The 13,970-nt window shown below is 36.4% G+C and overlaps 1 protein-coding gene across 3 annotated transcripts in view; it reads right to left on the bottom strand.

Moving 5' to 3' along the window:
- Window positions 1–343: 343 nt before the first annotated feature.
- The window catches only part of CEPT1 (choline/ethanolamine phosphotransferase 1), a 37,358-nt gene continuing 23,731 nt past the window's right edge, over window positions 344–13,970 (bottom strand). For 2 of the 3 annotated variants that reach the window (XM_027582986.1, XM_027582999.1), the window contains exons 5-9: window positions 10,055–10,139; window positions 3,255–3,386; window positions 2,425–2,583; window positions 1,802–1,927; window positions 344–1,206 (exon numbers count right to left, since the gene is read on the bottom strand). In XM_027582986.1, coding sequence (XP_027438787.1) covers window positions 1,087–1,206; window positions 1,802–1,927; window positions 2,425–2,583; window positions 3,255–3,386; window positions 10,055–10,139 — 622 coding nt within the window. In that variant the 3' untranslated portion in view covers window positions 344–1,086. The remainder of the gene's footprint in view (window positions 1,207–1,801; window positions 1,928–2,424; window positions 2,584–3,254; window positions 3,387–10,054; window positions 10,140–13,970) is intronic. The other variant, XM_027582991.1, reaches the window with a different exon arrangement.

Here is a 13,970-nt window from a genome sequence, read left to right as displayed (position 1 = left end):
CAGGGTCCTGGGATCGAGTCCCGCATCAGGCTCCCTGCTCAGTGGGGAGCCTGCTTCTCCCTCTTCCCCTCCCCCTGCTCATGCTCCCGCTCTTAAACACATAAATAAGTAAATCTTCAAAAATAAATGATGCTGCCTTTTAAAGGCAATCTCAAGGGTGACAACTGCAACAAAAAGAAAAACTTATTGAGAGGGAAAATGAACACAGTTCTCCTATGTTTCATTTTTTTGTTTCCTGTTTTTTAGTTCTCCCAGGTTTTAAACTGAACAGCTTATACAAAATAGAAAGATCGCGGGACACATAATGACAAAGCAGCTGACCGAATTTCCTTATTTATTAAAGAGAAGTAAGTTTTGCTTGAATTTTAAAAAATGACATTAAAACTTAGTTATCTTTCCACTGAATAAAATTGAGAAAAAGGCTGGCTTTCAGGTCATATATTTATTTAAAAAAATAAAATGGATCAACAAAGTTACCACATTATTCTGCATGCTAACCAGATTTCCCAAGCCCATGAGAGATACCATTTCTTGAGCAATAAAAAAAATGACTTCCTCAACAATGTAAAGATAGGAAACCTTTCAATCCAAATTCAAGGTCTTTATCACTAATTCCATCTCATAAGCTAGTGGGATATGTCTGTGCCACAAGCTGAGCTCTTTAGTTAAAGAAAGCCTGAGAAGACACTAAACAAGGATGTCACTAAAAGATGATGATTTGTTAAAATTATAAAGCAACCGTCTTTTGGCCTGCAAATATTTTACATTAGAAATCTCCACCACTGGGGATCAGCTCCCCAGGACAATTTTATTCTGAATCCAGGATAATTACAAACACGTGGCAATTTTTCCTGCATGCTTCCTTGGGCCAAACCCTGTATGACAACATGTACAATTACAAGATGGGACTTGAAATTCCCACTCTCACACAGGATAGTTAAGGAGTGTTACCAATAACAAAGAAAAGTTATACAACATTGATTATTATAAATTATATTTGTTCTTATCCACCCCATTCTCCTTAATATGTTCGGATTCTTTCCTGCAGAAAACAGGAGTTTCCTATATAACACCGAGTTTACGTCATTAATGATGATTAGAATGAGCTGTAGAGACCTTGATTCTGAAGACATGTATGTGCAGGTGTGACGCAATCTGATTGCAAACACTGACACAGTAGCGGATCAAATCAAAGAAAGAGAAGACCTGGAAAGAAGAGAGACTGTTAGATTCTCAGGACCTGCTTAGGCCATCCCTGAGCTTCCTGAAAGTAAAGAGGAGGAGCTTCTCTGACTTTCTTCCCTTCTTTTCAGACTCGTCTTCAATTCCATATGATTTAATAACTTAATTTCCTCACGGATTTTTCCTTTACACTAAGGATCAAGAAACTCTCAGAGAAACAGTAAATATTTTAGGCTCTGTCTGCATCTCAACTGCTCAACTTTGCCACTGTAGCATGAAGGCAGCCACGGACAATACAGAAATGAATGGCCATGGCTGTGTTCCAATAAAACTTTATTTACAAAAAATAGGTCACTGGCCCACAGGATGTAGTTTATCAGCTCCTGCTTTACAGTCAGAAATCTGGAATTTTTAAGCCCTGACAAAGGCAGGACTAGTAAGAATAATGCAAAAATGGCTCAAAGACGAAGCCACAAGGAACTCGCAAAGTCCCATAATTGTGGTTTTCTGGCATGCCAAATCATTACAATTATATGATCTTATCTTTCGGGACTGGCCCACAGAAACAAGAAAACAAGTGGCTTCCAAATCATGAAATAGGACACGGTACAATACTTACCAGGGCAATCCAAAGTACAATATATTCATCAATAAAGCTGTTAAAATACTGGTCCAGAAACAAAAGTGCTGGGCCTATGAATGCTGTGTCGAGCAAATGCATTTCACTTTTAGTCATGTGTGCCACCTGCAAATAAAAGAGAAACCGTGATGCAGGCATTTTCATACTAGAGCAACTGTGAGCTACACAGTTAAATCAGTTTTGTGCTCAAATCACAAGTTTCAAGAATTATTTAGCAATACTGAATAAAAAGTTGAATTTCCAAAACTAAAAAACTGACAAGAAGTATGTGTGAGAGCTATACACCAAAGGGACAGCCCATGTAGCGAAGCCCCCCAAAAGATGCTTTTCATAAAGAGCCTTAATTTGAATGTACAGACTGAGACTGCAGAAGGCAGATAAACTAAAGCACCAAATTAAGCTGCAGTAGAAAGAAGTGTTGCGGAGGTCCACGGAGCTTCTGGTAATGTCAAGTTGTAGCTTCACAGAAGAGAAAAAGAGCTCCCATGTTGATGGAGGACAGCAAACGCTAGAACTGCTTGGGAAGCTGTGGAATGAAAACTAGGGCCATAAAACCAAAACAAGATGAATGTTAAAAACAAAACAAAAACTCTGGTGCTTACCACAAGCTTATTAGTGATTTTAGCAGATACAAAACCAAATGTCAGTATATAAAGACAGGGGTGCTTTTCAAAAAGCTGAACTGCCGATTTCTTATAGATCATTGCAGCTAGGGCAATCACCGATCCAATATGGAGAAAAGGAGAGAGCACGCTTGTTCCCTGTGCGGAGTAAAGAGAGGGGGGGCGATTAACGGCACTCAATACTGTCAGATACCACTTGGATCTGCTGTAAGGCAGATCAGCTCAAACTTCTAAGAACCTCATGGTGCCTGCCAGCCAGCAGTTTCTGTAACTGAATACCAGAACAGCTAATGAAGAAAGCAGGCAGCATGGGCTGGTTAGGCCCAAACTGAAGATACATGGCCAGGTTTATTTTACAAAGCAGATCATACTTCTACTTACTTTAAAATTTTATTTATTTATTTGAGAGAGCACAAGTGGGGAAAGGGCAAAGGGAGAGGGAGGGAAAAGTCCCAAGCAGACTCCACACCGAGTGTGGAGCCCGATGCGGGGCTTGACCCCAGGACTCCCAGAACATGACCTGAGCTGAAACTAAGAGCCAGTGGCTCGACCGACTGAGCCACCCAGGTGCCCCCGATCATACTTTTAAAAATATATATGTGTATAAACGTGCATGCACAAAAAAAATGCATGTAAGCATATAAACGTATGCACGTATAGACAGAACTGAGAAGTTTTAGGTATCATTTTTGTTTAAGACTAAGCAGAAACTCTAAATTAACAAGTATTTTATACACTTCAAATCAAAAAGCAACTACAAAACCAAGTCCTGGTATAAACAATTGCTGGAAATCTTAACATGTACTCACTGCTATCGTCGATCCATTTTTTCCAACACCCCCTGTGAAGATTACACGGAAGTAATTTGTACAGGAAAATATGGTCCCTGCTACAGTACAAAGTGCAGGAAAAATTTTCATTTGAATATTCACCACTGGAATCTTTAATGGGAAGAGAGAGAGAACAATTAAAATATATACAAATTAAAATAAGAAAATACAACAAACATTTGATTCATATTGCCATATATCCTCCATTCCTTCCAGTTTAGCAAATACTTAAATTAATGAACATTTCCCTCTTTCTACTATAAACAATATAACCAAGAGAAGAGGCTACATAGAAATTAATCTCACTTCTGACACCAACCTTTAAAAAAATTACTGATCCAACTTTATTAATTTGTGCCACTTGCTACGTAGAGTTCACCTAATGCATCCCAGAAGTTTGGCAACAGTGGAACAGGCTGTCTTCTGGACTTTGTATAAATGAAGTGTACTTTGCCTTCTCTGTACATTTTTGGAACTCTGCCTTTCAATCTGTAGTTTGTTACTAATTGTTACGGGAGAGAAAGTGTGGAGCATAAAAGACTAGAAATATCTGCAACTAGATTTAAAAATTCTGCAAACTAGGGAATGGAAGAGGAAGGTTGTACTCAGAAGAGTTCCCAACTCCCAACTGTTAGGATACAAGCAGCCTGAAAAAGCAGAGGGCAGCCAAGAAGACGTTCATATACAGGGAAAAAAGACATCAAGCACATCACAGCAGGTACAATTTTGTATCCAAAATTTTAACATGTTTAGTTTCCTTTTCAGAATAAGCAAATAATGTACTTTTATAGTGTACTGAAATATGGATTGATTTATCTAAAGTAAGGGGGGCTGAGGGCATTGGGATCATGTATTCAATCTTGTAAGCATAATATCCACCATTTCAAATGAAATACACTTATACTAAGTTTTTAAAATCATTTAAGATTTCCTTCCTTTTTGCACCTCTCATTCCAGCTTTTAAGAAGGCTCACATTGTGTCCAGTATGGGTTGAAAATAAAGCAACATAAAGCGATATATTCTATTAATAGGAACAAATGAGAAGAGGTACAAAATTTCAGAAGCCCACAGGGTTTAATAGGCAATGAGTTCTTATAATGAAAACATTTTAATTAGGGCTGTTTATACTTTTTAGGGATACCATTTCAAAACCAAATAGGAAATGTCACATTTCCCACTTTTTTTTTGTACATATAAAACCCAAGTAAAATTGGTAAATTAAACATAAATCTTAATGTTTAGATACTCTATTTCTTCAAAACTCTGAAGAACTCAGTTTGTTTACACAACTCTATGACCTCTTGCAAAACTGCAGCTCAAAAAAAAATTGTAATCAACTGTTCAAACTTCAAGTTGTACTATGGCAGTGTTTAGTTTTCTAAAATGAAGTAGGTCAACTTAAAAATTAAGCCCAGAACTTTACGGAGCATCCTAAATGGCCTTCTTCCTTCCCTAATTCATTTCTAAACCCTACAGCCCAAATCAAAACTTGTTAACAGTAAAGGAGAAAATAAACATCATGGATGCTTTGACTCCAAGAGATTTTTCTGCTCTAGTTCAGAAAACTAGGGATATTGCAATCTTAATCTGATGCACCTGGCTTAAATTTAATACCCTTGCTAGTTTCCTTTTCCCTCCAGATACAAAGGACCTGTATGGCAAAGGGGGAAATACTATAGTCCCTCAGATTTCAAAAGAAGCAAAGCATTAAGCCATTACAGGGGCATGTCTATATTAGGGCCAGGGTACCAATAGAGTGCCAACCCTAGAGTAGCAATAATCTGTGCCACAATACTACTACAACTATAATTAAAATTTGGTAAAAATGCTTTTAGGTAAATGGAAACTGTTGCCTGTTGACAGAAGAAAGAATAAACAGAAATATTGAAGAAGCCAGGCAAATTAGTAAATGGCTTGGACCACAAAGTAAGCAAGCAAGCTACAGACTTAGGAGGAAGGTATCATAAACATTCTTAAGACCCTCTCCACTTCCATCATATAGGATAGCTATATACACCAAACCATAAGCTCCTGAGTGTAGGATTTTGTTTGCACTGATTTTTATATTCTCTGTAGAGCCGTGCATAATATGTGCTAAATATACACTTGTGGAATGAAGATTAAGATCTCCCTTTCTCTTACTCTCTGTGCAGAATTATTGCTATGGGAGAATATGAAGACACATCTTGCCCCTATATTAAGAAGGAAAAAGGATGTTAGCTAAGGAAAAAGGATGCTAGCTACAAGAAAATCTGAGGCAAAGTGAAGGAAAAGCTAGAATGAGAGGAATCCCAAGGCTCACCATGCAATCCCTTAAAACTCAGCACCAACTGAACCACTTATAAAAAGCACTAAAATTGTTACCATTTTCACCTCCCACACAAGATCAAGGAGGGTGGGCACATTCTATCTTCCTCAATTTTTCCCTTTCTGTCCTCCTTCTCTTGGAACTTGTCTAAAGCAACCAACATGTATCCACTCTACAGAAATATCAAGGACCGATATTGAAAACACCTTCATCAGAGCTCTGGGTCTTTTGGACTAGGAAGAGTAAGAACTCTCTTGGGTCATGGTTTCTGCTCTACAGCCAGGGGAAAACCCTCTGGATTCAGGCTACCACATTATGCATTTAAATAGTACCAATCCAATGTAATTAATTTTAAATAAAGTTAGAAATAGAAAAGCATTATTAAATTCTCAGATTTACCAGATTACAATGGACATGTTTTGGTTCAACAGTTCGGATTAATATAGAATATCAATTATTAATTTGTTAAGACTTAGAGGAGCATAAAATGTTCTTATAGGCTTTGCAAATTTCAGCAGAAATATAATGTATCACTTTGAGATTAGATACTATTAATTGTCTGCCAAACAACATGGCAATGATTGTTTATAAATACTTTTAATATAAGTGATTTCCAACTAAATTTAATATAACAATGATTACAGTGTCTACCAAGTGTTTAAGGAAAATCACCATGTCTTAATTATTTAAGTGTAAGGGTACTTCTTCAGTCTTTTAAGAATGAGACACAAATAAATTACACTACATAGTAAGTCTTTAGTTCTACCTAGGGAATTCTGAAACTTCACCTGAAGTCTCTCAAGACTTGCCTTAACTGGATTCCAGAAGATATCTCATGGTTTAGTACATTTAATCAACTACTACATTTAAAATAATCAAACATCAGTGAAAGTGACCATGAGGGGATTACATGTGGGTCCCTTTCAAAGTGATGATATTCTCCTTAAAAAAAAAAAAAAAAAAAAAAAAAAAAAAGTGATATGATAAAAGATAGTTTCAAGACATTCCAAAAGAATATACTCTTTTGGGGAAGCGATACAGAAATCAACAATATGGATTGTTGTTTTATGTCTTGCAATGTGTAAACCTGTGCACTGACTTTTGTGCATGAAAATAATTTCTTTCCCCCTAAAAAAAAAAAAACTCCATAAAAAACAACCAACCAAACCCAAAAGAACTAATTACAGACTTTGGTAAAAACCCATCTTCTCTGAAGAAAAAAAAAAAAAGCAGCAGCAAGAAATGGGTAATCCATAAGCAGCAGATATAAATCACTTATCTTTGTAAAACAGCTGATCTGGAATCAGCTTTATGAAGACATTTGTACTCTTTTTGTTTGTTACCATAAATTTGCTTCCTAACTATCAGTAAAAGCCTTTTATGAAGATTTGGAAAGCAATGTCAATTTTATGCCCTCGACTTCAAAAGAGATGAAAATTTCGCATCTGGGCCCTAAACAGGTATCTTTGCTCCATTTTGGCACACGAATAAGTGAGAATATTACATGTAATCTTTCCTAAACTAACATAATGCAATTTGAAACACCATATTCATGGGGCGCCTGGGTGGCTCAGTTGTTAAGCGTCTGCCTTTGGCTCAGGTCATGATCCCAGGGTCCTGGGATCGAGCCCTGCATCGGGCTCCCTGCTCCACGGAAAGCCTGCTTGCTTCTCCCTCTCCCACTCCCCCTGCTTGTGTTTCCTCTCTCGCTGTGTCTCTGTCAAATAGGAAAAAAGAAAGAAACACCATATTCAGTGATGAATATGGGCCAAGTAAAAAGAAAAAATATGGTGGTCTGAGGTCAATTATGGGAATCTGTACTGGGAACTGCTCAAAGAATACATAGTATCTCTCTGAGCCTCCAAATATCACCAGAGAAGTCAGGCCCGTCGCTGTCAGTTTAATGATGGTAACGGTATAGGCAGTAACACTGAGACAAAGGCCTGGGAATCTGTTTCTCTGCTGCAACCTAACCTCACTACTATTGGAACTGGATTGCCGGGCCTGGGGATTTCCAGTCTTGGACCTGAGACTTCCTAAGGTCACTTTTTAAAATATCTAATAAAAAAGGATGATTATATTAATTATCGATAAAGACTGAACAAAATATTTGATCCTTTTAAAAGAAAAAAAATCACTTCTGTTAAGTACATGTATATAAATCCTAGTAAAAAAGGTAACAAGTGTACCTGAAGCAAATTCACTGCTAGGGACCACCTAAAAAAAATAAGGATATATACGGGCTCAGTCAATTAAGTGTCAGATTCTTGATTCTGGCTCAGGTCATGATCTCAGGGTCATGAGACAGAGCCCTGAGTTGAGCTCTATGCTGGGCATAGAGCCTGCTTGAGAGTCTCTCTCTCCATCTGTCCCTCCCCCCACCCCACTGTGCACTTTCACATGCGTGTTCTCTCTCTCTCCCACACACACTCTAAAAAAAAATCCTCTCTCTCCCTCTGCGCCTCCCCCCTCGCTCTTGCACTCTCTTAAAAAAAAAAGGATATATGTATAGCCTATAACTTCATTTGCAATAATGCTTTATGTATTTCCATACTGATAAGGATAATCAGGTATATATAACCGATGCTGACTTATTTTCCAACGATCAAGCCAGAAATCAGTTTTTGGTTACTGGTATGACAAAACTTTATCGGTAATTTATATATGTTTAAGATAATATACTTAAAAAAATTTTGGAAGAGGGAGGACTTTGGTATAAAACACAAAGTCTATGAACATAACATAGTCAAGAGATACAAAAAATTTAAGTCAACATACAATTGACCCTCGAACAACATGAGGATTAGGAGTGCCCACCCGCCCCCAGCTCCATGCAGTTGAAAATCTGCGTATAACTTTTGACTCCCCCCCCCAAAACTGAACTACTAATAGCGTACTACCGACCAGAAGCCTTACTGATAACACAGTCAATTAACACATATCTTGTGTATATATATTATATATTGTATTCTTAGAGGAAAGGATATGGGAGAAAAGAAAATGATATTAAGAAAATCATAAGGAAAATACATTTACTGTGCTGTATGGAAAATTTTTTGCATATAAGTGGACTCTCAGTTCAAATCTGTGTTATTCAGGGGTCAACTGTATATATAAAAATAACTATATTTTTAACCTACTGGAAAGTAAAAGTAATAAAATTTTCTCTATGTATCTATGTCCATATATCTATCCATAGAGCTCAGATTTCACTAGAATATATCTTAGATTTCACTAAAGACCCTACTGGCTTTTGAGACTAATGTGTAGGAAAGATGTGAATTTGCATGATATTATATACATAACTGGATAGTTTCAGAATTTTCCTGGTTGACTATGGATTATTTTTATTCTTTTATCTCCTCCCTCCTCACAACCCTATCCCTCCCAACAAAAGGCATTAAACAATTTCTGGTGATGAATACTCCAGGGAAGTATGTCAATTACACCTCAAGTATCTAATTTACCATCATAAAGTGAATTAAGTATGGGAAAGATCTTGTTCAATTTCCCTTATACCTTAAAATTCATCTGCATCTTTAAGAATCGTTTGTTTGGGAGTAGTACATCTTTTGGTTAGATCACACCAAACGAACTGTAAATTCTGAAGCAGTGGTGGTAGTGAGCAGCAGTTACCTGGACCAGGGCTTACAAACTACTGTGGCTCAAATGTGGAAGGAGAAATTCCAACTGTAAGAGCAGCTTTCACTGATACTGTAATTGATACACACTGTTCTAAAGGCTTTACATGTATTATTCATTTAACAAAAAAGAATAACCCTATGAAATAAGTACTGTGATTGTCCTCATTTTACAGAGGAGGAAACTCAGCCACAGTGAGTTGAGTAACAGATGGTGTTCACATAATAGGCAGCGGAGCCTGGATCAAACTCAGGCAGTCTGGTTACTAAGTCTTGGCCAACATATTATATATATGTTATGTCCCCTCTTTCAGAAATTTGTGGAAAAAATATTTGTGTTTATAGGTCAGGTTGAAAATCAAAGTCCTGGCTTGTTAAAACAATTCTATGTCACCGATTTCAATAAGCATCTGTTCTATTTTGGGGCTAGTTTATTTACTACCCCAAATTTGTTATTCAGTTTTAAGCATATGATAGAAAAACTAGTAGACTCATATAGCTCAGAAAGAGAAAAAAAGTCTCATCTTGTCATTGGTTAACTTGGTATACTACCTGCTGTTTCCTCAGATGTAAAATGGGATGACTAATAATTCAAATAGCCTTCAAAAACAATAGCCCTGGAACGGACCTAACGTACCACCTAACTCCAAGTAGTAAAATTCACCATGCCCTAAAAAGAAGTTTGTGTCCTACCATTGCTGTGGTTTTTCATTTTCATAAAAAATAAAATAATTTTACATATCACCCTTTAACTGGATTATCCTATATTAGAAAACACAAGCAAAAGACAACATGCATTACATGGGATACACAATGTGAACAAAGTTACCATAGATTGCCAAAAAGGTGGTCCTCCAATCACTGCCAGCAAATGCATGATTATTATGAAGATTTGCACTTCAGTCACATCAATTCTGATTAGGTACAAAAAGCCAAAAAAGCAGAATTACTCAAAACAATTTCAAGTTAATTACTTGCAAGCTTAGCAGCATTCCTCTATCATGCACAATAGAAAAAAATCTCAAATATTGAGGAGAGGGGAAAAGGAGGTGTCAAAAATGTGTTATGAGCAAAATCAAATAAAATCCAGAGGCTTTTAATTTAATTTGATGAATTTCACAGAGCAATAAAAACCCCTCCTTTCCATAGGAAATTTCTGACTCATTGAAGTTGGGCTGAAACTATAGCTTAACCTTTCCCACCAAGAAAACAAAAACAAAAACAAGAAAAAAGAAAAAAAGAAAAAAGGGGCTGGGGCAGGGTATGTGTGTTATTAAATTTTGAGTCTCAAGCAGAGAGGACTGCATTGTACTGCTATATAATATGAAATCTTGAAACAAGTGCTTTGTAATACCAAGTGGAGGAAATGGTGAGTTTTTACTAAAATAACATAAATCACTGAGATCTTATAAAACTTACTGTCCTTTAGTTATAGTCATTTAATGCCTTCTATGGTAGGGGGTTTGAAAAAAAAATTTCACTCAATTCTCAACCAAATTCTTATGCTTATTAGGTCAACTACCCTAAGATCTCTGGAAAGAAGAACTAAAAGCAGCCAAGAATTAGTTTTGAGGTTGCTGAAAATGATCTTATAGTCAAGAAAAGACAAACCTGGTACAAAAACAGGGCAGTAGAAATTAGAAGTCTGAAAGTCTGAAAAAAAAGAATATGGACAAAAAGACTGAGGAGCAAAGCACAAACTGGTATTTCTTTCCTTCTATAGACTAGCACTTCGTATAATCTTGAGATTATCATTCTCAGATTATTGGATCCAAAATTAAAATTCTCAGAATTTATCCTAGAGATATGGTAGCACAAAATGTGTGCACAAGATTATTTATTACAGCATTATTTATAGTAGGAAAATTTTTAAAATAGCCCTCAGTGCGGGAGTAGTTATAGAAATTCTGGTACTTCCATACAATGAAATATTTGGTAGTTTTTAAAAAAAGAGTGGGCAGCTCTCTACATAGTGATACTGAAAAATATCAAAGATATACTACGTAAAAAGGAATGTTACAGAGTGAATAAATGGTATTTTTGTGTGTGTGTGTGTGTGTGTGTGTAAAAAAGAGCAAAAATAATATTCTATCTTTATTTTTGCAGTAATTACATAACAAATTTCTGGAAGGATACATTACAAACTAAGAACAGTGGTTACCTATTGGAGAGGACAGTGTGGGAATAGACAGCTGGGAGATGAGGATGGGAAGGAGACCATACACTGCATACCTTTTTTATAATGTTAGTTTTAAACAAAGTGAATAATTTATCTATTAAGAAGGTAATTTCTTTTAAAAATTAGTCTAAGAAAAATAGATATCAACAGTAAGGGGATTCAATTCCGAGAGTAGAATGGAGCCCCCATTTCTAAAACTGACACTTAAAACACATAATGTGAGCTAGATAGGTAAGCTTTCATGCCCATAATAAATAAGTTGAAACCAGTCTCTCACAACTAAAAAAACTGAGCTTTGTTTGCTCAAGAATGTTTTTTGAACAGAAGCTTAAGTTGCAAACATATAGTGATGTAGTTATCTTTAAATACACATTTATTGGGGGGAAAAATGGACCGAATTAGGCTAAAAAGAATCTGTAGAGCTGACCTGATGAGTGGTGTTGCCAATAAGGGGAATTACACTCAGTAGCAGATTCAGGAGACTAAGCAGGTGTCAAAGATGATCGACTCTGTCTTGGGTGGAGGAGGGTAGACATCTTACAACATTTTTCTGGATATATGAAGTAGCCTTTTGGGAGGGGAAGGGCCAGAAGTATAGAATTACAAAATAAAAATGGAGGGAACCTCATGCAATTAATCTTTGTACCTTGGATGAATGTAAAAGAGAATAGGAAACATGAAAGATCTTTACAAAGCCCCAAAATGGGATTCCTAGGTTAAGTTTCATGGATTAGCTTGTTTGGAAATTTTGGAAGACAGAAGTTTCTAAACCATTCTGATACTGCCATTGTATTTAGATCAACAATGCCTTAATGTTAGGAGGGAGAGGCTGGAAAAGCTTACTTACCAGTTGTAGGTAGTTAAGAATATTTTTTCCTGTTTGCTCATCTGATTTAGAGGAATACTCAGTACTCCTGGATGAGCCCCTCCTGCTCTGAATCATGAGAACTGCCTATCACCACTCCCGGAGGTGTGGCTCTAATTTTGACTGTCAATGAAAAAGGGTGCAGTAAGAGGCCATCCCCAGAGACAGGAACGAAGCAAGCGAAGAGGACAGGAGGCAGAAGCTATTAACAATGAACAAAAGAGTCAACGATTCTATTTAGGAAAGAGGGGCTTTGTGGCAGTTCATCTTCCCACCTTTCCACTAAGAAGTCTCTTAGTATGGGCTGAACTTATTGTAACATGTATTAAGACAGGGCTCATTTCACTCCTTTTGGCTGGGGAGGAAAGACAGTTATCCAGAAGGAAGAATGTTATAGAAAGTTAGGAATTTGGCACTTCTGTAGTCACTTCCTTATTATTATTTTCAAAATAATAACATGGGTGATAAAATTCCCAAATGTTGGGACTTCTCAAAACAAACAAACAAACAAAAAATCATCCTCCATAACTACACCAAAAATAAGCCCTTCAAGATATAAAGAATATATGGTAAAAGAGCATCCAAAACACAAGTGATTTTTTTTTTTTAAGACATATGGGAAAACAAATCTCTTCTCCACAGCATTAGATTTCCACAGCCTAAAAGTTTCAGAGGGGGAAAATTCAATGATAATACACTTAATTTTCTATAACCATGAAGGTATTTGAATATCCTGAATGGTACTGCTTTAAATAATTTCTTATTTCTACTTTATTTTAGTATAGGTTGTCAAAGTACAAAAGGAACTTCCCCAATTGCTGTGTAAAATCCACTTAAATCACTACCACAAGCCAGCAATAAACAACATTCTGATGGCTACCACAGAAGACAAATGGAAAGAAGCAAACCAGTTGTGGAGACTAAGCTCCCTCATTCTTCTGATGGGGAGGCTCTAATGTGGCACTCAAAATAACTGAATAGTCATAATAAATCCCCTGGGCCCATCACTCCTAACAACATCTCAATGGTCTATCGACAAAGAGGTAAAGAGATCAAGGTACCTTAAATGAATATGAGTAATTTTAACTTCTAAACAGGGAACAGAAACTCTCTAGTTAGAGAGAAGAACTCATGGGGCCTTCATAACAACAGAAAGGCAGCCTAGATCAGTTATTACATCAGAATTACAGGTTTACAATATGACTCAGGGGTGTAATAACCCAAACTACCTAAGTTAACTAATTATGAAGAAAATTTGTTTTGAATTTCATTTTTATTTTTTAGTGTTTGGCGAGATACCTAACAAATGCATTTGGTTTGAATTCCAACAAGACTCAGGAATAACAGGGATGTGAAAGGACTTAAATGACATTCTGTGAAAGTTGGTAAGCATGTTAATCATCTTTTCCCGGAATGTTTTATGTCTTTCCACTCTAATATCAGAAATAAGACAAGTTAATCTATTTTTCTTGTACTTGTAACATATGCATTCAGAGATATATTTGCAGCTAATTTGCAAACATAATTTGTTATACCACACATGGTAAATGTAATGGTGTTATAATCTGGGTTGGTTATTAGCTTGGTTAACATAGAATATGCTCTAGGGCTAAATTCACAACGTCAAAAAACCCCAAATTTGTACAACTTGACTTGTGAGCTATTTATTATTTAAAAAGAAGAATTTTGTTTGAAAAGACA

Source organism: Zalophus californianus, chromosome 4, assembly GCF_009762305.2.
Source record: "Zalophus californianus isolate mZalCal1 chromosome 4, mZalCal1.pri.v2, whole genome shotgun sequence".
NCBI lineage: Eukaryota > Metazoa > Chordata > Mammalia > Carnivora > Otariidae > Zalophus > Zalophus californianus.
The sequence above is the reverse complement of the archived record's forward strand: the minus strand, read 5'-3'. Positions and strand labels throughout refer to the sequence as shown.